Raw genomic sequence first — 25,278 nt, forward strand, 5'->3', positions numbered from 1 at the left:
ATATACTGTATGTAGGGCTACTTTGACAATGAACAAACGTCTGCCAGTCTCAATGTACACCCAGTTAGTATAGAAAATCGGAAAACGTTTCAACTCGGGCAAGAGCTTACCCTGTCATTGGCAATTTTGGAGTGACAACAAGGACCTGGGGACATCTACCAAATTGCTTTTCTTGGATTGGTAGCCTAATTTAACTCTTATTTAGAGTACAATCTGACGAGGCACGAAGAAAAATAAGGTCAGTGTTTCAAGACACTACTTGGTACTGCTGTATACTCATAGGGTCATCACCCATCAGTATATACACATTCATGCAGTCTAGAATTCCTATAACTTGCTCATACCTTGACTTGTGTACTTTGACTGCAACATCTTTGTATGTCATTGTTTAGAGGTTATTATTTTGGTGGTCTGGTTATTTTGGACATGACTTATTCTCCTGGTACCAAGTTGGCACTTTTGATTGCAGGAACTTGAAAGAAATTAGTGTCTTTTCTGGAAACTATTTTTATTTATTTTTTTGCTGGAAAGTAAAAAAAAATAAAAAATAAAAAATGTGATCATTCTAAAATTGTATATTTTATTTGCAGATGACTACCACGCTTCCCTCAATGCTCTGTCTTCTGTAGCACAGCCATCAAGCCCTAGGACTACTGGGGAAGACCTGCACAGAGCAAACAGACCATTCCGCTACTGTGAGATTAAAAACATGGAGCTGTCTGATGGTGATAGACCAGTCAGCTTTGGGTCTACTTCCTCCTCTGCTTCTTCCAGGGATAGCCATTGTTCATTTGGCAGTCGAATGACACTAGCATCAAACAGTAATTTTGGCTTGTTCCACCAGGATAAGGAAGCAGGGGCCATTAAACTAGAACTAGTTCCTTCTCGGCAGCTTTCAAATGATGACATTTCCAGGAACTGTTATAGGGAACAAGCTCATGAAAGCCCAAGGGAGAAACAATCTAATGAATGTCATGACACGCCAAGGAAAGAATCGAAAGGACCATTAAAAAAATGTTCAATGTCTGATGTGGTGGAGTCTTCAAGTCCAAAGCTCATGTATGTTGACAGAGTTGTCCAAGAAATTCTTCAAACTGAGAGGACATACGTCCAGGATCTGCAAAGCATTGTTGAGGTAAGTGGCCTATAAAAATGTTTTCATTGACTTGATGGTGAACTTAGACAGTTGTATTGGGCATGTAAAATAAGACTGAGCTATTAAGGATATGTTGCTACTAGAGTCGGTGTGTACCATAACTTCTGGTGATTTGTGTATATACTATATATTTGTGTGTAATAATACTCTGTTTAATAATTTGTATATTGCACCAAAGAATTAATATTTCAACCAGATTTTATATTTGTGACTAAATAACTGTTTTATTTAGAAGCAAGTATTCTCTTATTGCTCCTATACCCTGTACCTTGCTATAACAAGAAACAGCTGGTTCCACTAATGACTGCTATGGATGAATCTACAGTTGGATATTTTCAGGCCTGGACTGGCCATTGGGCAAAGCAGGCACATTCCTAGTGGACCAGTGTCCAATTTTTGTAGTGTTTTGTTTTCTGTAAAATATGGCATATTGTAACATTCATGCTCAGTTTTTCATTCTCATGGGGGAAGCATTTTTGTTTTACATGTTTTGACTTCCTGATCAGTCTAACATAAGCTTCCTGCACAGGAAGAGCTAAGGATTGTTTTTTGTTGTGTTTTGTAATATTTCATATGGGGAAGTACTGTGGCTGTATATGTTTGTTACGGAAATTCCATCTGTAAAGTTGAGGGCTTCTCTAGTAAACATGACTTGTACAGGTAAAAGTTTACCAAACTTCATAGTGGGTTTTTTTTTTTTTTTTATTAGTTGAGTTGAGATTAACGGCAATGTTGGCTCCGTTAATAAACTCCACGCCAAGGAAATTAACCTGACCCAAGCTGGTGGTAGATATTTCTTTAGCTGACATTACGGATTCTCTTTGTGCATTGACTTTAATAGTATCCCAGTAACCAAGTGAATAATTCAAGTCTAGCGCTATGGCTGGGATCAAAGACCAACCATTGGCAGTATTTCTTGGGTCCTCGTCTGAGAATTGTCACATTTTGGCTCTACTTGGATACACTCAAGTCTTTTTAAATGAAGCCAATGGATTTTCTTGCAATTAAAATGGAAATTATTTCATTTCCATTCCTTATGATAGACAGGGTATCTCCCCCTCTCTTATTTTCATCCTCCATTTCTTGTTATCTCTTGAGGAATGCAATAATAGCAGGCTTGCTGGGTTAATAATTAACAGGGAGGACAGGAGAGTTTACCTTTATTTACAACCTAAAATATTTGGGTTTTCACTTAAAAGTAAATTATAGCAATTGATGGGACTGCTCTGTGTATTTTGAGGAAATTATTTACTTTTTTTTTCTTTCCCTTGAACTGAGTACTAAGTATTGTACTCTTAACTATTTAGCGGCCTCTGTAAAAGTGGACTCCTTTCGTACTCTTGACTTACGTAATACCAGTATTTTAATGCGGTGACGGTCATTTCTGTAATTTGATTTTTTTTCCCCTTAATTTTTATTTTTAATCCTGTCTCTGACTGCTGTCAAGACATTATTTAAATATTTTCAAAAATATATACACACACCCACACCATTTTTATCAACCATTTTTTCCCAAATTAATGTCAAGTGCTAGTCTTTTTATTCTTATTTTATAGTTGTGGTTAGTGTGGTCTGGATTAATTGGCAAAAGTATTTGGCAAGGAAAAACTTCCTGTAGTGTTCTCCATTATTCACCATTTTTAGACGGAATTATTATTTGGAAATGCCATCCAAATTTTATCCCCTTGTTGTGGATGACATCTAGCATTGTTACTGGTCTTGTCAAAACAATGACATCTATATATGATTTAACCACAGAGCCTCCAAAGGTTACCTTTCCATACGTTGAATGATTTACATACATCTTAAATGACATGCTTTGCCTTAAACTAAATTTGTGTTTTATGACCACAGTCTTGCTACACTTAAGGTCAACAAGCATATATGGTATTTTACTGCCAAATTGCAGTGTTTTGATGGGTCCCTTTGCCCATTTTGTTGGCTTCTCTGATGTTCGACCTCTGCAGCTGATTCAGGCGAATAGGAGCTGCGCAGGCTAATTTGTGAAGAGATCAAAAAAAAAAAAAAGCAAGATTTTTAAGGAAAATTATTTCTGATCAAACTCGGTTGACTTGACAAATGGGTAGACGGGATAAGCCAGTCTGATCACAATACAAAACAAATGGTTTCATTTACAGTACTGAACTTGCATTATAGTCGCTTGTAATACCAGTAATGGATACTGTATACCTAATACTGATCTTTATCAGAGTAGTTGTAATTTCCAAATAGTCAATGGTGTAGTAATTATCATTCTTTAATAAAGAGCTGATGTCCTAATAAAATGGTTCCTAGAAAAAAGACCTTTTTGGATATGAAGCATAAAAAAGTTATGTCACATCCAATTAGGAATAAATAACTGGAAATCACTAGTATTTTATACTTTTCATGGATATCTTATGGGTCAGTTTAAAAATGTGTTAGACAAGACCAATAATATCCTGCTGAGGTAGTAGGACCGATGTCAAGTTGGTTATCATTTGTAGTAATGACAGAATAATGAAAGAATTAGGAGGTCACAGAATAAAAAGAGATGAAGAATTTTAGGATTTTGTGGACAATGAATTTGAACTAGGCTTCACACGGTAGCAAGCCAGTGAAATACAATACTTGGCAAAAGGTGAGAGGTGCTTGAAATATAACACGTCTGTGCCCCTCAGCCATGTTAAACAAGCAGAAAATCAATATAATCACTCATGGACTTGGAGACCCAAGACGAATTGGCCTATTTATTTTTCTTTTTATCTCCAGTACAAGGAGGAGAAAGCCTCCTCTTTAAGCCTTTTCACTCTATACATATTAAGATATGGCTGAGCCTTTGAGAATCTGTTCAAATTCTGCAGTGTTTTTTTTTTGTTTTTTTTTTATTATTAACACTACAGCATAGTAAATGTTTTTAACTTTGGCATGTTCCTTATGTGGTCTATCCCAACGTAATTAGGTGGCAAGTGAAGTCATTAGTGTAAATCGCTGCAAAAGAACCTCCAAGGTGGATAGAAGAGAACCATCGCTAGAGACCTGCCTTTGTCCATTACCTACTACATTTTTGTAGTGGTATAAGTATTACTATTATGTTGCATTTTATTTATAGAGCACCAGAATATTCAATATCTCTTACAGTCAATAATGTTACATTGGGGGAAAACGGGTAGACTAGATTGGCTGGTTCTTATCTGCCATCAATTTCTGTTTCTAAAATTAACAATAAAAATGTACGAAATTAAGAGGGCCCTGCTCCTGCAAGTTTGTAATTTTATTTATGTTTGTACTCTCAGAGAAATTATATAAATGCAAATCTTCAGCTGACCTCCTCGTCATTCATGGCTTAATTTAATGCACTCTATCTGTAAAAAATAAATAAATAAAATAAATATATTCCTTTCCTGGATTCTCTTGGCCAAAAGCATAAAAAAGAAATAGATTTTTATCTATTTAATTTTTATTTAGTTTTATGGGGTTGATTACTTTTTTCACATTACTTCAGTATTTCCTGGAAACCAGCCATTAAAGTTTTTTGTTAAAATAAATTAAAAAAAATAATAAAAAAAATCACAAACTATTAACAAACAATATCCAACATATGTATGCAATTTGTGATAGCTGTGTTTATACTATTTGAATGTTAACTGATGAGGCGGCAGTATCTTTGGCTGTGTAAATAATTTTTTTTTGTGTGTGTTAGAAACTCATTTGCATTTGTTTAAAGGCCCGACTTTATCCTTCAGTGTCTGTAAACCCTGACTGAGTGGGAGATAAGTTGCTCTGATGGCTCCTACTGACTGCACTTCTGCTTCAGTGAACTGAGGAAATTCTAAAGAGACAGCTGCTTTTATTAAGCTTGTCATGATGCATGGGACAGATCTTTGAACCATATTGTCTATTTACCAGCTGCTAACTGTAAAAAATGCAGGCTGCCCCTGAAAGAAAGTATTTTTTTTTTTTTGTTTTTTTTTTTTTCTTCATGAGAAGCTTGGAGAAACCTCATTTTTATTAATTGAAGTAAATGATGGTTTTGCCTACTTTGCCTGTGTTTCCAATGCTCCAAGTTTTAAGTATAACATGGTATTGTAGGTCTCCAGAATAAAGATAACTTTTTTGCCTATAAATCCAGATTATGTCCTGTTTTACCCTTTGTACAGCACCATGGAATATTGATGGTATATATCAATAATATCCTACTTCCATGTATTTAACGATATGTAACCAAAGTCATTGTTTAACGTCTTCCTTGTTCATTCTGCACCCATATGAAAGGCTAGTAGATGACTTGTACTACATCATACAAAGATAAGATCATATTATCTGACTACCTTGGCACACCATTTACAAACACAACATCATATACAAACATCGGCCGGACTCGACAAATGCCAAGATATCCAATGCTGGAGGAAGAGCTGGTGTGAAGTCATTGTGTCTGTTTTTAGTTGTTCCATTGACTTTTGCAGCTGTTTAAGCAAAACCTTTCGTTTACATAGTGTCTGGTAAAGCACGGGTCCCCTCCCAGAAAACTTTCCAGGCCTGGCTGGAATTGGCAGTTTCTCAAGTCGGTTTCTATATTCATTCAATTAAGCCGTATGGAAAGTGTTGAAAGGTTAACCTTTCGGACAGGCCGGTTTTAGAAAGTAAATGTGAAAATGGGTGACTGATAAATAATGTGACGCAACTGATCTCATGAAATGAAATATGAAAAATATATAATTGATCCATGCCTTTCAGGCTTTCCTCGTTTTAGAAAATGATAGTGTCAGATTTATTCTCCAGGCATTTAGTATACTAAATCTGTTAAGTGTAATTTTGAATATAATGTTTTTTTGCCCCGCCAGGGGGGAAATCAGTTAGCTGAACCATTATCTGAAGCTTTATTTAGGACAGGAAATTTAAACCTGAGAAGAGACTGAGAACGGTGCAGTTTGATACTGACCCAAGTTGTCTAAGCTTTTAAATTTTAAAGTATATCTGCTACCTACACAGCTTTTAGTATTTGTATATTTTAATACAACCACCAATAGCAGTTGGCTATAAAGATTTTGCTATGAATATTAAAGTCTCTTCTACATTTTAATTTGCCTCCCTCTTTATTCCTAAGACTAGCTTCCACTTAATGGTTCTTGTTAATGGTAAATGGAAACATGCCTGTCCTGGTACAGGTAATTAATATGACTTTCAGGCATACAGATAATGATCATTTCTGTTAATTTAATCTATAAACTCCATTATCTAGTTCCAAAATTTACTGACGTATAAAATGAAGCATTTGAGAAATTAGATCTCTATTATGCATATTCCCTTTCAAGCCTTCAATGTTTCATGCCGGCCAACATTTTGTGATGGGCAAAGTGAGTTACGTTCATTGGGGTAGTATAGTTAGTGGGGGGCTCGGCTATCCACCTAACTTGAAACCGAACCTTGCAAAATGGTGTCATATTAGGTATTCTGCTTCAATACATACGGAAGTGACTATGTGGGAGCTGCGATTCAGGTCTGTGCTGCAAAAGTGCAGGCCTTAATACATTTTACAGCTTAGTATTCTATTCCTGGGAGATGCTCTGAGCTCCCCTAACCAGTCTATGATCCCCATTACTTGCAAAAATGGAGGGACTGTGCCTTTGAATTTGTAATCTGGTTCGAAACTGGAAATCTAGGAGGGATGTAAAACAATTAGGCAAGCCATTACTTATTTCACCTCGTCACACCATGGAATGTCACCACAAATAAAGCAACCGGGAGTAAGCAGGTCTCGACAGAGGCATTAAATGTGAAGGCCCAAACTCCCAGCAACTACGACATGTTTAATTTATTGTACGTGTTTCACTAAATGGCAGCACAGCAAGGAGACTCGGCCCAAAATGGAGGAATGGAGATTAAACACCTGACGGGTTTTTGCTCTATACCTAGTGCTTAACTATAGGCCCAGTATTCAGTGTGGGAGGTATGGTTTATGATTGCACGTTACAAACGCCTAAACACAGTATTCAGGGAGTTTTTTTGGGGTTTTTTTATTACACTGGGACTAGAAGCAAGACTTGAATGTTTGTTTAATTATTCCCCCTCTTTGGTGGAAGCTGACTCTTGCAGCCTTTGCAAAGTTTGGCAAGGAGAGGAGAGAGGGCTTCTGGGCAGTTTCCCATCTCTCTCTGAAATGACCGCTTCACTGGTGTAAAAAAAGATTTTTAATCATAGTTTAGACTGGTTTTCGAACACTATATATCACTGGATTAAGGGAGTCCCCAGCAACATTTTTAAGGTTCTCCATTAGTTTAGATAGACATGAACCGAAACGAGCGTGTCTTGAATTAGAACGAACCTTTCCGTAATAGCAGATGTAATATTTAGTTAGCTTGGTGGTTTTTGGGCTGGATAAATGTGTAAAAATAAATAAATAATATATATATATATATATTGTATAAAACAGTCGCTAAGCGCGCATTAAATGGTTTAGTCTACAATTTGACAGTTGGAGAATAAATAAATGTGTGGAAAATGGAAACGTATTATGTGCTTTTGGTTTCGTTATTTTGAGCTTACTTAAAGAGCACATCTTTCCTTTCACCTATTAATCTTCTGCCATGAAGAAGCAGAAAGCTTAGACACAAATGGGGTCATCTTTAGGCCTTAGGGCTTTTTCTTTTGACTTGGTTTGCATAAGTGGGAAGGATTTGTAATCGGAGGACATAGGTTGCTTGAGGCAAGTAGGCCTCACAGGTGTGCCTGTATACCTTATTACCTATGTAACAATGTACACACTGCAGACATAACATGATGGTAAACGCACCTTCTGCGCTTTCCCACACAAGCTCCTATTTATCAATTGTGGAACACAAGAGACGAGACATGCAGGAAGAACAGCAATGCAACATCCATTCCTTGTGGAATACAGACACCATATTGTTTGTATGACCTTTGCCCATCGGTACAATAGATTTGTTCGTAATGTATTGTCAAACCATTTAGTTATTAACATCCTAGAACTCTAGAGAGGTCTACAGCTTATGGCTTGTCAGCTTGCAGACATATTGATTACTTGCCACCTTGGGTTATCATCGAGCCTGTGAGTTCAGGCCCCCCAGATTAGAACAATTAAAATAGATAACGTTGGGACTTTAAGATCCAGTCTATAGTCCTTTTAGCTCCTTTAAGTCCCACTATTTGTGTTCTTTCTGCATTATATGAATCAAAATGGTACTTTAAACCATCAAAGTGCAACTGTTGTCTGTAAGCGTTTTAGCGACAGAACACAGGGTCCTCATTGTTAAACTTGTTTTATGCCTAGTGAAGGGTTCATTTAAGAGGATTGCATTCAAGAGAGGAGGGGGTAGCTTGTTTGTCTGGCCTTTTGTGCCATCATATGTTCAAAGGCCTATTTTAAAAACATTAACACCCCTAAGCCCTAAATGGGCATATTTATGTTCTGTTGATTTGAGTATTTATTGTATAATTTTAGAATTAACGTGTGTATTCTACAAAATGTATTTTTTTTTTAATGTTGCTACCTGAACTTATATGTAGCCTTTGGGTTTCATTTTATACATTTTCTATTCCTGAACCTAAATGAGCCAGTTTATCCCAACGCAAACCTTTTACTTCTAATTTACTTTTTTTGTTGATGAATGAATCTGAAAGTACATTGCTGTTTCATTTTTTATTTTTTTTTTCAACCGTATTTAATTACAGTGAAGAGCAAGAACCTGAGTTTTTGAGTAGTTTTTTTCATTTTGTGGGAAAAAATTTAATTGACGATGAGAACAAAACGGGAACACTTATACTGAATTATGGGTACGTTTCTGTGTGTCCAAATCAAAATCAAAACTTTTTCGTTCTCAGCTAGGTTTTACGTAACAGATAATACTGGGACTTTCACAATAGATATTCTGTTCGTACAGAATGGATATCCAAATTATATCGTGAAACTGATACAGAAGCTTTGTCTTGCACAGTTAACAAATGTGTTCAAATCTTTTTAAAGCTTCTAATTTTGATTCCAGGATTACCTTGATTGTATTTCTGACCAATCAAGACTTGCTTTAGGAACAGAAGAACGGTCAGCTCTTTTTGGAAACATACGCGATATCTACCATTTCAACAGGTGAGTTGAACACGTTAAAAAAATAAATAAATAATAAAAAAATATATATATAATTTTTTATTTTGTTTATCTCCAACCTTTTAGCTATTTGCAATTATGGTTATTTTGATATTTGTTTCTTTTAGCTAATACCAATATATTTATAATTATAAATTAATATTTATGTATGTCTCCAGTGAAACTCTACATGTGTTAATACCTTGAATAAAATAAACCACACAGAAGGTTTGTTTGAAGGAAAATCCATTTTATCTGATTGTGGCAGGGACTACTTTTTTAAGATTTGTTTTTTCTTTCTCAAGATAAATGGAACAGGAGACTGTTTATTTGTTCAGAGAAAAATGCTAAATAACCCCAAAATGTGTTCTTTGTTAAATGGACAGAGTACTGTAACATGTATCCTTCCATAGACATGACATCAGAGTAAAGGTTTATACCATAGAAATTCATTTTTGTATATTAAGGTCATATTGATTGCTGTACTGCTTCTTGATTGTAACGATTATTTGGCTTATTTTTTTTTTAATTATTTTTTTTAGTCAACTCCTCCATGAGTTGGAAAACTGTGACAACGACCCAGTTGCAATAGCAGAGTGTTTTGTTTCAAAGGTAAGCATTATATTAAACTAACAGATTATATTATTGTATGAGGTTGTATTTAAAGATTTTTTTTTTTTTAAAAAGGAACATTAATGTATTATATATAAAAAAAATTTTTTTACATTTTATTTATATGAATATTACTTGATCTTCAGAACTAAAGCCTGCAGAGTGTGTCTGTCTGTATGATAGCCTATTCTTCGTGCTTGCCTGCTAGTGTCACAGACAGGTCATGGCAGGGTTCAGTCCTGTCACCAAGCGTTAATGCGCATGTGCACGACTGAAGTCAGGAAGCGGCTCTTGGAAAATCAATTAAGCAAACATTGCTTAACAGATCATGTGGAAAAAAGAACAAGCATGTATATCCATTTTAAGTTGAATTCAGGGTAATGTATGTCTGCATCGCTGCAACCAGTAGTGCAATACACTTTTCTTTAATAACGGTTGGTTCCTATACCTTATTGGGTCTTTTTACTATGTCACGTATGGCAAAAATTACAATAATTGTATGCAACCATGGCATACTTACAGCCAATTATCCAGACAGTGTATTCACCTCCTTTTAATAAAGTAAACAAAGTAAACAAAGAGACGTTTGTTAACAAGTCTGCGTAGATCTTAGTTTGCAAAGTTTCTTGTCTGTAACCAGCATGGAAAATTGAAATCGCTTTTGACCAGACTAAACTTCCCCTGGTATACCGGTATTTATAGCATTATTGAGGGGGCTACATCCACCCCCATATTGCACTAATCTAAATTATTGCGAAAATTAAATGCTACTCGCCTCATCAAGTAGAAATTACACCTATCTACTTTTTTTTTTCTTTCACAAAGAAAACCATATAAAAAGTAAAATAAGTTCAAGTGCTCATTTTACCTTCTTGAGTATCTTGTATTAAAAAAAAAAAAAAAAAAAAAATCCTTATTGCCACCTGCAGTTGAGGAATATCAGTATTAGAAAGTTTTACTTCCTTAGCAGACAACATTTTCTTGAACAAAATGCTTGAGGGGATATGCCACATAATAGTCATCATCTAGAAAAAAAATTTAGCATTTCCTATTGATTGCAGTGTTTGACCTTCTGCACCGTAAAATAGGTTAATGTTTATTATCTTATTTGCTGCTGTTCTATAAATAAGGGTTTTTCTTCTTTCCTATTTGGCGTTATAATCCACGATATGACTCTTTTATTAATTATATTTGAACAGCACACACACTCCCTTAGCTAGCAGGTTGAGAGATTATTTATTAATGGTGGTTTTTACGTAAATTATACAGTGCCGTGTCTGCCGTTGTAATGCGGTACAGTGCAAATAGCAACTTCTTTGTGGCTGGTAAAGCTACTTTAGTTTTGATGACATTGCAAGTTTCGGTTAGCACAGATTTTAAGAATCTTAACATAGGCAGTATATATCATTCGTTATGTATCTCCTATGCATGGAAAATTTACTATCGTGCACTTAGCTTCTTTTTCTTTTTGTATATCAGCCCAGTTTTTTTTTTTTCTGTCCCTGAAGGGTTAAAAAAAAAAAAAAAAAAAAAAAATACATATAATATGGTTACACTTAGGGTTTGGTTAAAAATGGGACACAAAATAATAATTTTTTGGTAAAACCATAAATATATATGTGGTTTCTTTTATTTAAAAAAAAAAAAAAGGGAAGGGTCATTAAATTAAATGTAAGATAATTCCCTTATGTCGTAACGGGTTAAAGGATAAGCTTTAGTAGTAAAGTTTTTCATAACTGGTTTATAAAAACAAAACAAAAACACAATGCAGGATACATCAGTGGTTTTCAATTTTGTTTTCTTCTCTTTGAAATAAATAAAATGCACATCGATTCTATAAGTTGAGTAGGTTGTATACTGCCAGATATGCTTTGCCGCCACATGGTCGGGTTTTCCATCCGGGGTTGAATATTGGTAGACCTCCCCTGATAACTACCAACAGGTTTCATGGCCCCTCGTTCAATAGGGATCGAGGACAACTTGCTCGGGTTCTAGAAGAGAATCTTGTGTTCAAATCATTTCTTGCGTCTGTTTTCTAACAAGGGCTTATTGTGACTTGTGCATTGTTACAAAGACTGAGACAATAGCATAGTAGATTACTTGTTATCCGTTTTGATACACTTTATTACATCAAATGTACAAAAATGCATTTCAAGTATTGTGAATATCTGGTTTTCTCTCACTAAAACATCTCTAAATAATCTGAACTGTTTTTGTCAAATTCAACTGATTTCTGATATTAAGAAGGTACATTGCTCAAAACACACAACCTGAAATCCTTGCCGGATCTTCTAAATGCTTTTTTTAAAGTAACTTGAAAAGATGATGACCTCATCATCATCATCATGACATCATTAAAATTGCTTTTTCCTTGAAAATTCACATTACGTCTTTTTATCCTATGCCTGTTGTGATATAAAGTTGTTTTGTTTTTTTTGGTTTTTTTTAAGTTTATGATCTTGATTGTAAAATTGTTGAGCTTCCAGTGGGCCTCTGAGCTAAAAGGAATTGTCCAAATAGTTCTTTATCTGTTTGCGTAATACAGTAAATTTGATTACTTTGTAAACAGAGAATGGCTCTTAACAGTGACAAGCTTATCATAGAAAATCATTAACTATATATAACTAATCTCTGGAGAAGTTTTATTTAATAAGTAGTTAAAAGTATAGCAACGTTTTTCTTTTGTGTTTAATAGTATAACCTCTAGGTAATGGAAAGATTTCTTTTTTTCTTTTCCTTGACTCTCGTAAAATGGATATCTCGCTTTCCGAAGGTGTATACGCATAGAAACTTTGTTTGCACCATTAGATGCATCGTTCCTGTTGAATGGCAACACCCTTCCCAGAAATAATTCTTTGATCGTGCAAAATTTGACCGCATTCATAATTTGTGGTTTTTTTTTTTTTTCCTTCTGGGAATACTCAATTGTCACGTTGTCATAGGAACGGCAAAAAAGGTTAAAGATTTCTGTGTTTAAGTGATTAAACCTCTTGAACGTCTGTGACTCAAATCACTACACTAAATTGAACATGAATTGGTTTACTTACCTGCACGCACACACACGCACACACACACACACATACATACATACATATAATCTAATAGTATTGTTCTCAGAAATGGCATCAATGAGCTTTTGTCAAGTGTCCTTGTTAAAGTATTTTGTTTGCTTGCAGAGTGAAGAGTTCCATATTTATACACAATACTGTACAAATTACCCAAGGTAAGAATTAAGACGGAAAGAATGATTTATTCATTGAAATGGCCGAGTCATGGACACAAATTATCCGTTATACATATTTCAAAATGATATCTCTAAACTGGTTTTCGGAGATCCTTGAAAATGGACGCACCTGTGTTCAGTTGATGGATCAATTATTTATTGTTCTGCCTTTGTAGGTCTGTAGCTGTGTTAACGGAGTGTATGAGAAATAAAATACAAGCAAAATTCTTCCGAGAGCGTCAGGAGGTCTTACAACACTCGCTTCCTTTGGGGGCTTACCTATTGAAACCTGTTCAGAGGATCCTTAAGTATCACCTACTGTTACACGTAAGTGTTCCTCAAAAAAAAAAAAATTAAGAGGAAAACAGTGGCTGCTGTGAGATTAGCTTCGTACGTGCGGTCCTGCATTTAAAGCAGTCATCTTAAGTACACCAATACGCTATGACGTATTGCAAGGAACCATAACTTATTGCCATTGTATGAACCATCTGATGGTCACTTTCAGCAGTATATTGACTACAGCATATGATGGCCATAGAAGTCAGTTATATACATTTTTTACATGGAATTATGTGTATAAAATATACTGACGGTAAGTTTTGAGCAGTTGCAAGGCACGCTCCATTGGTCTCTATGATTCTAAAATATTTTAATGAGTTAGTATAATGTATCTCATCATGGCTATTCCAACTGCATTGGACCACAATCTGTAATTGTTTTTGATATTTTTGTACTACTAGTCGGTAGTAAAGTGACAATTTTTATTTTGTTTTTGAGTCCTTAAGGCTTTACATTAGCTGAACGGTACCTGCTGTTAATTGTACTGGTGTCGATACGTATGACACTGGTTATTAGGTTATGTGTTTGCTTTCACCTTTCAATATGAAAGATGTTGTCCTGGATGCCATCGGAAAGGGTTACCAAAGGACATGCTGCAGTAACCCTGCTCCACATATGCATTCTTTGTAATAGGATTTGGCGCTGCAGACGGATTAATAGGCATTTGGCAGTTAAAGCTTTAATGGATGATTGTATTACACAACCTCTCCTTAACCGGTCTGTGATCTGTAAGATTGAGGAATAAGGTTGCGATTAGGCCATAGTATGATGCATAGGGGAAAAAAAATTAATTTTCCATAATTAATGATGGTGTCCTTTTTTTAATAGGAAATATCCAATCACCTGGATAAGGACACAGAGGGATATGATGTTGTCCTGGATGCCATAGACACGATGCAGAGGGTAGCGTGGCACATAAACGACATGAAGAGGAAACATGAACATGACATTCGCCTTCAGGTGAGGTTTTTTTAGGTTAATGTATAAACATTTTGGTCTCCGCTTGCAGGGTTTCTTATCTTTTATAAATGTGCTGAAATATTGTTCAGTCCCGGTATCCGTAGAGTTTAGAGCTGAGTTCTGTATCCTTACGCTTTCCAATAACCCTGTTATTCCCTATATATCCCATGTAAATGGCCTGGATGACCCATGTGGTCTTGAAGAGTAGAAACCTAATGTAAGATCTTCTAAATAGTGAGAAGTGCTTCAATATAAATGTATTTAATATATAGATGAAGGAAAATGGATGTAGCCGTATTGATCCAAAAAGGTGATGCCTTTTATTGGATAACAAAAGCCTTCAGTACCACAGAGGTTTCTTTTACAGATGACTTTACGTCTTTTTCTATGCTGGCCCAGTAAAAGCCATCACATTTGACTAAGGACTTGTTCAATAGAATAGTGACAGAGAGAGAAGTCTTTGACAAAGCTAATTAGAGTAACAGCGGAGCGTAGAAGAAAAAATGTTCATGATGTTCTGTCATCATGTTGTTTTTCAGCTAGTCTTGAAGACAGCCAGGATTCATGTAATGGCACAGAGCCCTTCCAGCTATAAAATGGAGCAATAAAACTAAAAATATCCAGGTCCTGTAACATACACACATATTTGAACTTCTCTAATTGTTATAGTTCATATGAGCTGAACTAAAGTTGAAAACATAATAAAAAAACCCAAAAAACTCCAATGCGCGATGTATTAAAACAGAGTGCCGGAATATAACATATTCTGGGGTTCTTTCGATACATCAAAGAAAAAGCCACCAATGTCGAAACATACATTAACATTTTTTTTGTGTAATGTTATAAATGGTAATCTGGTAATTTAAATATATCGCGCGCTGGGATTTATTTTCCATTTAGTAGTGCTTTGGCGTCAGTGACATAACCGCCTCTTACAATTGGTGCTGTGGACTTTGTTGGACTTGCTGTTTGGTGCTTTTGGATGTACTATCAAGCACGTGAGTGCACAGTTCATTTGTGAGCACTGACCATACCTGGAAACTCTCTGGGTTTTGCACGGAGACTCTAGATCAGGGGTGTCCAACCTGCGGCCCTCCAGCTGCTGCAGGACTACATCTCCCATACTCATCTGCCAGGTCCTTAGCTGAGCATTATTAGAGATGTAGTCCTGCAGCAGCTGGAGGGCCACAGGTTGGACACCCATGCCCTAGATAAAGCGCCACTTCTCCAGGTCCCTGCAGGGAAACTTTGGGGACACCGGACTGGTTTTGTGGCACCACCCACCCTATGCCCACTTCTCCTCCAAAAATGATGGGTCCCAGCGGGACTGCCTACTGACAACAGCAAGACCTCTTACCCACATCCCGCAAAGGGGGCTTTGGTTTGCCGGAGAGTTCCCAGGTATGGCGGCACTACCATGTTACTTGTGACAGCTACATGCTGTTTCTACAAGATGCCAGCTGCTCTAAGTCCTTTAGTATATGAGAACATAATTATTAATTTTGAATCATTATCGGGCCCTGCATACTTTATTTGGTAATCACTCTCTCATCAACATAACATTATTTTGTCATAAGCTGATTGACAGCCGTAAATCTCCGCCATCTGGCGTTTTCTTTGAGTGTAAAGCCTAAACGATGTGATCGTATGGAGGGGAATTTGCTTTCTTATTGTATGGAAAGTAGCAGTATTTGAATTTGTTTTGACAGAGTGCAACGTCAGAGATAATTGCAACCGGATCTTTGTTTATTAGAGGCATTTTCACGCTTTTCACGCAAATTTGTTAGTAATTAATCAAGGCTGGCCTGAAATGACCTTGAGGATTAGCATATTCAAGTTTTCACACACACACGACGCTATATGGGTCAGCAGCCTGAGCCGTAGACCAGGAGAACGTTTAGAACCAATTTAACCTATTAATTGCCAGATTCTTTTTGTACGATAAAGCATGTTCTATCTGACACTTGCAGCGAGAATATCTCTATTGTTGACAGTGGTTAAAGTTCCCTCTGTGTCTCTCTCTTCCCGTTCAGGAAATCCAGAGCTTACTCACTAATTGGAAAGGGCCAGACCTGACAAGTTATGGAGAGCTTGTTTTAGAGGGGACGTTCCGTATTCAGCGAGCCAAAAACGAGCGTACTTTGTTTCTGTTTGATAGACTGCTTCTCATCACAAAGAAAAGGGAAGACACATACTCTTACAAAGCTCATATCCTGGTAGGTCACGGCACTGGGGCGCTGGCAGTACTGCATCCCATTCATTAAAACAATGTTTCCTTTGTGAGTGCCCTACATGCTAATAATGATTCAGAAGTCATATGGAGTTTTGCATTGTGACACTTGAAAACAATCACATGCAAAGAAGGCAAAACGAAGCGTGTCGAGGAGTCAAGGAAGTTTTCATCTCTGAGAAACAAAATTACTAATGTACTATACCATATTTTAGAGAGAGAGAGTGTGCGTGTGTGTGCACACAGACCGCATTGGCTCGATTATAGGCCGCACCCTAAAAGTTAGGTGGAATAGTAAAACAGTATTCTACCAAACGTACTGTAGTTTAACATTTTTGGTATCTATTATGCAGTTGGCCAACATATATTAAATACAAACAGAAAACCAATAGCCATTTTAATGCACCTTACTTATAGATATGCTACTCTGCCCCCCCCCCCCCCGACTTACCAATGCAGACTCCTGGTGTCTAGCGGGGCCGGCGGTGGACGTCTGCGCAAAACACGTAGACAACTTCCGGTGCCGACAAGGGAGGTTGTTTAATCGCATCGCGCAGTGCTGGCTGCAGAGGTTGTTTACGCGCATCGCCGCAGCCGGTGAACGTCTGCACGATGCGCTTAGACAACCTCACCTCCCAGCACTTCCCACAGCGGAAGTGTTGGCACCGGAAGTTGTCTACGCGTATCCGGTTGCCGGAGAGTTGGATCCAGGTCCCCTGCAGCGCTGCGGGGGATTTGAATCGTAACCCTGCTGTTTGCCCGGCACCCGGAACTGCATGTTCGTGTATTGCGCATTCCTGCGCTAAACCTTTAAAGTCTTCAAACAAAAGTGTAGCCGATATTCGGGCAAATATGGTGTGTGTGTGTATATAGATATATATAGATATGTGTGTATGTATGTATGTATATATATATAATATATATTATGCGACAAAATAATGTATAGATTAAACACCCATCATCAGAAAATTAAATATTTTATACTTTACTCGCTGCTAACATTTCAAGAGTTATAACATAACACAAAATGTTTGGGTTTCTTTCTCTCAAATAACTCTTATCTTTTTCTCCTTTCCCGCAGTGCTGCAATCTCATGCTGGTTGAAGTGATTCCAAAAGAACCACTTAGTTTTAGCGTGTTCCATTATAAGAATCCTAAGATACAGCATACCGTGCAGGTAAATTGTTCACATTATCATCCTGGCTTTACATGGCGCATGCAGGATCAAAGCGAGAAAATCTAAAATGTTTCTCTTGGTGGAAACCAGGAAGGGGCTTTGTGTGTCAGTAGGTGAAGGGTTTGGACACACTACATATTGTAGAGTTGTAGAATTTGAAGTGCTATTCATACAGATTATGCAACCCCAATCTTTTATGACGTGGGGGCATCCATATTATTTTTGTGTGTGTGTGAATGCAAATATATGTATATATAATATACGCGCCCACACAGTGCGCAGTGATTGGATTGCTGGCCTTTTGGGTCAAGTACTCAACATAATAACAGTAAACTATTGTTCAGAGGGGAAAATGCTTCCTTATACCTGAATTGATTTTAAGTTGTTATGCTATGATTTTTGAGACATGTTGCAGAGCATGTGTTACGTTATATACCATAATTACATGGTCCAGTATGCTTAAACAGTCTAGCTAAGAAAGAAAGCTGTTTAAGAAATGTTCCATGTCTCTTTGTTTTTTGATGTACGGAGATTAGTCGGCTTTGTTTTGACAGGCTAAATCACAGCAGGATAAGAGACTGTGGATACTGCATTTGAAGAGGTTGATTCTTGAGAACCACCCAGCAAAAATCCCTGCAAAGGTATTTTCTTGACTTGCGTGTTTGTTTATAAGTGAAAACATTGAAAATGGGACTGATGGCCAGTCTGAATCATTAAACCGGATAACAGCATTGACGCAACTTCAGCAACACACGCATGCACTATAGCCTTGGTAGGAATTTTTCAACAATAGCCTTTCTTGTTGATGTAAATGGTGCTCTACTGACACCTAGTGGCTATTCCCCAGCATTACAAAATTGGTCTAACAGCTTTCAGATGGATATGTTCAGGATTGATGATGTCATGTTGAGGGTTGTATTAATACACTTTACCATATTACCAAGCCTAGTGATTTTAATGTAAGCTGGAAGCTGTTACAGTTTCGCAGCGCTGCTGGGATAGATGGTCCTATGCCTTTTAAATATATATACATACATACATGTACACACAGTACATTTTTATTTGTTTTTGTTTTTAGGCTAAACAAGCGATTTTGGAGATGGATGCTATACGTAAGTTATTTTATTCAGGTTTTTTTTTTATTTCTCTTTTCTTTCTCCTTTTTCTCATATATTTTCTTTTATATAAAATGAACACAAAATACATTCTATGTAAAGCCAATATCACCTGGTCAAATGAATAAGCAAATGTTAAGAGATTCCATAAAGGTAAAAACATCTTAGTGTTCTGGAGACAGTCCTCTTATACTTCTAGCAAGACCTCAAAAGTAATTTAATATTGACGATGGCATTAAATGACATAACATTAGTCTTTGTCCATGCCACTTTTATAATGTATAAGCAACCAGTGTCCCTTTTTAGAAGTCTTATAACTGATGTCTCATCTTCCTCCCACAATTCTCTTTTGGAAGTCTTTAGTAAGGCCCATATCCTCTATTCCCCATCTTGTCCCTAGTGTACGTGTTTCCCAGAACGCTACAACTTTATGAGTTACCTTTGATGTCTTTCTACAGGGTCACTACCTTACATTTATAGAATGCCAGCAGATTCCATAGCTGTAATGGTCATGGTGTGTTTTGACCCTAGCGATTGGGGACTGGCAATTCCCAGGGGTTTCCATAAATTCCATTATTGCCAAAGGGAATAATGAAGAGCTCTGATAATTTTAGCTTGCCTTGTAACTGTGTCCTGATACATTTGTTTTGTAAATATTCAGATCATCCAGGGTTTTCTTACGCTTCAGAAGCAGAACGAAAATCCACTGCAACACTGAAAGATGACCTGGCAACATGTAGAGTCAGAAGGAAGTCAGGTAACTGTTATTTTCAACTAAAATATCTTTTTATAAAGAAAAAATAATATATGGGTAAATTCCAACTTATGTGTGAGATCATTGGGAGAGGGAGAAACACATACAACCAGGGATGTAATTTTGCTGGGGCTTTGACCCCAATTTGTTTCTGCGGTCAGGGGCGGGGATATGACATTTTATTCTGGTGAGGTTACTTTGCAAGTTTTACTAGTTGGACACAGACTTCCACAGTGTAACTGTGATGGATACAGGGAAGATCTTACCTACCCAGCTGGCCGAGTAGTGATGCACCAGGGGGCCTCATAGTCCAATTTCATGGACCTTCCACCCTATTTGCACATTGAGCAAGGTCCACCAAAAATATTTGCACATTTGATGGTTTATCTGTTTAAAACAAATGTGGCTGTTTGGAGGTATGCTCTTGACTGTCATTGAACGCTGAGAATGCAATGTGCATAATTTCAAATTACATTTGTGCCTTTTCCTTCTGCTGTGTGCTTATAAAGTGCAAATCCACCCTTTATGTGGGAGAAGAATAAGAGAGGTCCTCATTCATATGGAAGGAAAGCATAGACTTCTAAGTAGGGCCTAGTGCCCACTTGACAATAAAGCTGCCCCCCGCTATTGTGTAGGTGATAGAAAATAATACTTGGTGGACTAATCTTAAAATTGTAATGATCTCTGTTTTCCAGAACCGTCATCTAACCTGCATAAGGTCATGAAGCAAAATGGTAGGCAATTTATTTTTTTTACACACAAGAAAAAAAGTCACCCTTTAGTCTTTGTGCTTCTGGTTTAAATTTTTTATTTATTTATTTTGTTCCCCCAGATATGAGTCCTGATACTCAGAAGGTGAGTTTTAACAATATTACTACAGTTTTCTAAAGGGACACTAAACCCAAGAGATGTGTAATTATTTCTTTAATGCCAAGTCTTTTTTTTCATTCAACAATCGTAATGACCATTATTACGACTCGGCTTACATAAAAAAAAAATTTGCAGTCATTTAAAATACCTACTATTTTACATTATATTGATTACTGAGCGAATGTTTCTTCGGCGTTTCGCCTCCAAGTTTGCTTGACAATTAATAGACTTGTTTGGGGTGACATTTATTTGTCAAAAGGTAAACAAATGTGGCTTTTCAGATAAATAGACCCATATATAATTTATAGACACACTCAATTTTATATAGACCGTAGAAGAGCCTCATGTATATTCTGACCGGCCTCTTGTTCTGGGGAAAAATGGATCAAACTGATGATAATACCTAAAGTGTATATATTGTCAATTTTGCAGCGTATCAGCATACAGAGCAGTCTGCTTTGTCAAGCTGCTAAACTGGCGTCTAGCGAAATGATCCGGAAAGGCGTTCTAAGTCAGACCGGTAACATTCAAAACACCCAGGACTACTTTGACAGGCCCTACGGAGAAGGTCTTGCATTGCGAGCATCAGATCAGACCGACGCTGATGACGAGGAGGAGTCTGAGCAGGTGTGATATGTATATTGGCTATTTGCTATCAGTCCTGTAAATGTGTAATATTGATGTGCTTAACATGCCTATTATATTCTAGAACTCACTGCCATGTTCTCAGCAGAAGATGAAAGGAGGCCGGAAGAGGCTCAACAGTCAAGTGTCAGACAATGTGGAAAAACGCAGAAGTATTAATCTTAGTTTATGTGACGGCCAGGTTAGTTTTATTGGGTTGTGCTTTGATCTCCTGCAATAAATGTTATCAACTGCCATGCATTGTTGCCAAAGAACAGCTAACATAGGAAACACGGTCATTGCTGTCTAGTTATTTAACAGCAGAACTGCAAACAATATAAAACATATAAAATATCAAACATACAAAATATACAAGTGTGCCATTTGTTCATTACTTATCTGGTCTTGTGTGCTCTCATTTACAAATACCATTTTAGACACAACTTTTGAGCACAGCATAGAGTTTGGAAATGCATGAGCTGAGTTTTCCACCTTCATACGGTTGTTTCGATCTCTCAGATCCGATCGTTGCAGGATAGCAACTGCTCTGGCCCATGCAAATTAATCTTAAATGGAACCCACAAAAGCAAATCCACCATGTTGTGCAATGGGATGTTTTTTGTTCTTAAAAACATTCTAATATAAATGCCTTTAGTGATTGGGCCTCCAAACAGGGAAGCTATTCTTGCACAGTGAGTGTATTGTTGAATGCATTGACCAACGTACTGAGTGCCTTGTTTGTTAAAGTAAACCTTAAAACACATAGATCAGTTACAAGAATATATAAATGTTTTATTTAAAGGTTAAAAAAAATGTAGTGCCTGACTGTCAATTAGTAACTGAGATGATAGACAACTGCATAAGGTGCAAGCGGTAACAGCACCAGTGAGACAGCCTCAAGACTTTTTCTGAGGCTTAATGCTTTCCTCTGCCTCTGATGGTCACCAGGCATGGAAACTATGGTTGTGGCCAATTGCCTGACACTGAGGTGACGTAGCATAAACACAGGTTTGCCAATTCTGTTGTTTTAAATTGGCAAAATATTTGACTTGTGTTTGATTTGAAACTTGGAAGTTTTGCAGGGCCGTAATGAATGTAAGTATTCTTCTCAACAAATCACTTACCTTTGTAAGATGTATATTTTCTTAATTAATAAAAGATATCAATGTAACCGCTCACTAACCCCACTTAGAAGCCGCTCTGGGGGACAGCTTGGAATTATTCCTCATGATGATCTTACAAAACTCCTAAGTCTAAAAATACCTCTTTAATGTTGTTGTTGTGGTAATATTTTTTTGTGTTTGGTATAAATTTTAGTTTGTTTTTTTATTGTTAGAATTCAAAGGATCAGTCGGATGAAGAGTCATCACAGTTGAATGCAGAGCAGCATTTTCCCAGTTCACGTGTTTGCCCTCTGAGCAGACAGCAGGGCACACCACAGGGCAACTCTTTAATCATGAACATTCTTGGAGGCGCTTGTACTTTGAGAAACATTTGGACCGATCATCAAATTAGACAAGCTCTTTTTCCTGCCAGACGGCATCCACAGGATGAGGATGACGATGATTACCAAATGTTTATGATGTCCGGATCTGCTTCAAGGGCACAGCAAGAAAGTGGTGCATCTAGTCGGCCCTGTAGTTGGCACCTTGGACTGATACAAGACGAAAATGTGTCTGGTTCTTATGGCAGAGTTGTAAGACGAGCAAGTAGCGTGGGGGAAAATAAATCCCATCCTCGTAATCTGAGGAGCAGGCAATCAAACTATCAGTCTTCTCATGGTGAACTTTCAAACCGTTCATCTGAACAAGGCCAAAAACATTCTTCTCTCGATTCTTCAGAAGAGCTTACTATTGATGATATTGAACATGTTTATGATAATATTAGTTATGAAGACCTGAAACAGATGGGACTCCTAAGAAAACATGATTCTGACTTCCTTTCTGTTAGTACTGCAAGTGATTCCATTCATCAGTGTTGTGACAGCAATAGAGGCTCTGTTGCATCAACCAGAGAGAAGACCGACTATCAGAAGGCAATATCCAATTCTTGCTCCCAGGAGCTTCAGATCATTGAAGAAAACATCTATGACTCTATATGTCTCCCAGAACAGTCATTGGAACACGTGAAACCGCATTCGCATTCTAAAAGGAAACAGTTTTTGGGCATGGACTCAGATTTTCAGTGTTTTGGTCCTATGAATCGATTTGTTTCTGAAGAAAGCCTGCAGTTTAGTGAAGATGACTCTTCAGACCATCGTGTGCCCATTGGAGATGGGGAATATTTTAATTTGTTGGACACTTCCTCCAACTCGGATTCTGTATCTCACAAGTCTGCGGCTGATAAATTGTCTGAAGAAGTGGATGAAATCTGGAATGATTTGGAAAACTACATTAAAAAGAATGAAGAAAAGAAGAATGAGCGTGTCTTGGCATCCTTTCCTGTGAGCAAAGATGATATAAATGAAAGGCGTCTTACAGCAGGTGTGCCCGTTTTCAAAAAGGATGTAGACTATTCTCATTCAACATTATGTCCACCAGAGAATTCATATTTACCCATAACAAATAGTCCAAATATTAGAAAAGATGCAATGAGTGCCAAAACCTCTACCAGTGGCTCAATGTTAAGTCTAAATAGGACTTCTCTTGCAAATGAGATGACCTTAGTGGATTCTTCTTACTTTGCATCTGAAACCACCCTTTCTTGTTCAGATGCCCTAAGTACTCAGGGTTTGGACACCATTGATAAATCCAAAAACAAAGTCTTCACAATGGCTCGCCAATACAGCCAAAAAATAAGAAAGGCCAATCAGCTTTTAAAGTTGAAAAGTCCAGAGCAGGAACAACCACTTTGTAAACCACAGAAACTAAAACCAAAAGATCTAGCAGCTATTATGGAAGAAAAGAAGCAAGGAGGGCCTGCTATTGGTACGTTACAATTGAATGTACTAATTTTATGACTGTTCAGATTAAACTAAATTGTTTTGCTTTTTTTCCACTGAACCTTGCTGATGTTTTTCTTTTTGTTTATAGGTGCTAGAATAGCTGAATATTCTCAGCTTTATGACCAGGTTATCTTTCGTGACTCTCCTGCGAGAATGCAAAATGAAGCCAAGGACAGCCCAAAAAATTCACCAGATTCAAGGAAGAAACAGTTTCAACAGCCGGCCTCCCCTATAACCTCTCGGCGTCGCAGTAAATGTTTGCAAACTGATAGTTTGGCCTTGGATTCTACAAACACTAATGGAGACGTTACAGATTTTTTTACGTGGCCTGACTTCAAGGACTTTAAATCAAAATCTGACTATGCTGGAAATTGTCCTAGAAGCCACCAAAAGAATATCACAAATGCAAGCTCTGTCCCTTCTTTGATCAAATTGACTCCAAAGGCTTTGCATTCCCAGAGATGGAGTACAGTTAGTCAACAATATGATGAAAACACCCATCAGGATCTTGCATATAAATCATTAGGTAGGAGAGTGTCCTGTGAGCAAAAACAGTTGCATATGCAGCCTCAGTCTTCATCGTCTACGTTCATTCACAGGGTGGAACAGTCCACTAAAGTATCAAAAAACATGCCTGTACAACCATCTCCATGTAATTTTAGAGCTATGAGAAAGCCCGAGCTTAGAAATTCTGGAGATCGCAATATCGAGGAAAATGTATATCAAGAAGAAAATTGTGAGATGACACTGCAGGATTCTCAGAAGGTATTGGTGCTGAGCAAGTTGTCTTCTCTTAATGCTCAGATAGCCACTTTAAATTATTTTGCAAACTTTAAAGACACAGAAGGAGATGGTGGTGATGATGATGATGACGACGACTATGTGGAGATAAAATCTGAAGATGACGAGGAAGAGCAGGAGGCTGCTTCAAGTCACAGAAATCCAAGAGTGCACCAAGATCCTGATCGTTTACAAAGTCGGTGTAGTGCTGTAATGTCCTGTTCTTCTTTTAGCAGGCCTAGTACACCAGGCAAACCATCAAACTTCAAAGAGACATCTGACGTTATAGCTTATGAAGATGAAGACAAACTAAGTGACTATCTCTGGAGGCCACCATCTTCAAATCAGCAAAATATTGTTCAGTCCCTTAGAGAGAAATTTCAGTGTCTCAGCTCAAGTAGTTTTGCTTGA

General features: G+C 37.2%; 1 protein-coding gene across 1 annotated transcript; it reads left to right on the plus strand.

Annotated features, from left to right (window-relative positions):
* The first annotated feature begins 643 nt into the window (after nucleotides 1-643).
* LOC149289891 (pleckstrin homology domain-containing family G member 1-like) lies at nucleotides 644-25,278 on the plus strand. The gene is made up of 17 exons (XM_089490148.1): nucleotides 644-1,135; nucleotides 9,142-9,242; nucleotides 9,782-9,851; nucleotides 13,028-13,074; nucleotides 13,251-13,401; nucleotides 14,242-14,373; nucleotides 16,407-16,589; nucleotides 17,685-17,780; nucleotides 18,335-18,421; nucleotides 18,859-18,892; nucleotides 19,557-19,652; nucleotides 20,345-20,383; nucleotides 20,482-20,504; nucleotides 20,952-21,146; nucleotides 21,229-21,345; nucleotides 22,480-24,070; nucleotides 24,176-25,278. Exons 1-17 carry the CDS (start codon nucleotides 710-712, stop codon nucleotides 25,276-25,278), a joined length of 4,491 nt encoding a protein of 1,496 aa, XP_089346274.1. The 5' UTR covers nucleotides 644-709.

The sequence above is a fragment of the Sceloporus occidentalis genome, unplaced genomic scaffold, assembly GCF_023333645.1.
Source record: "Sceloporus occidentalis isolate IW3139 unplaced genomic scaffold, rSceOcc1.0.p SCAF_42, whole genome shotgun sequence".
NCBI lineage: Eukaryota > Metazoa > Chordata > Lepidosauria > Squamata > Phrynosomatidae > Sceloporus > Sceloporus occidentalis.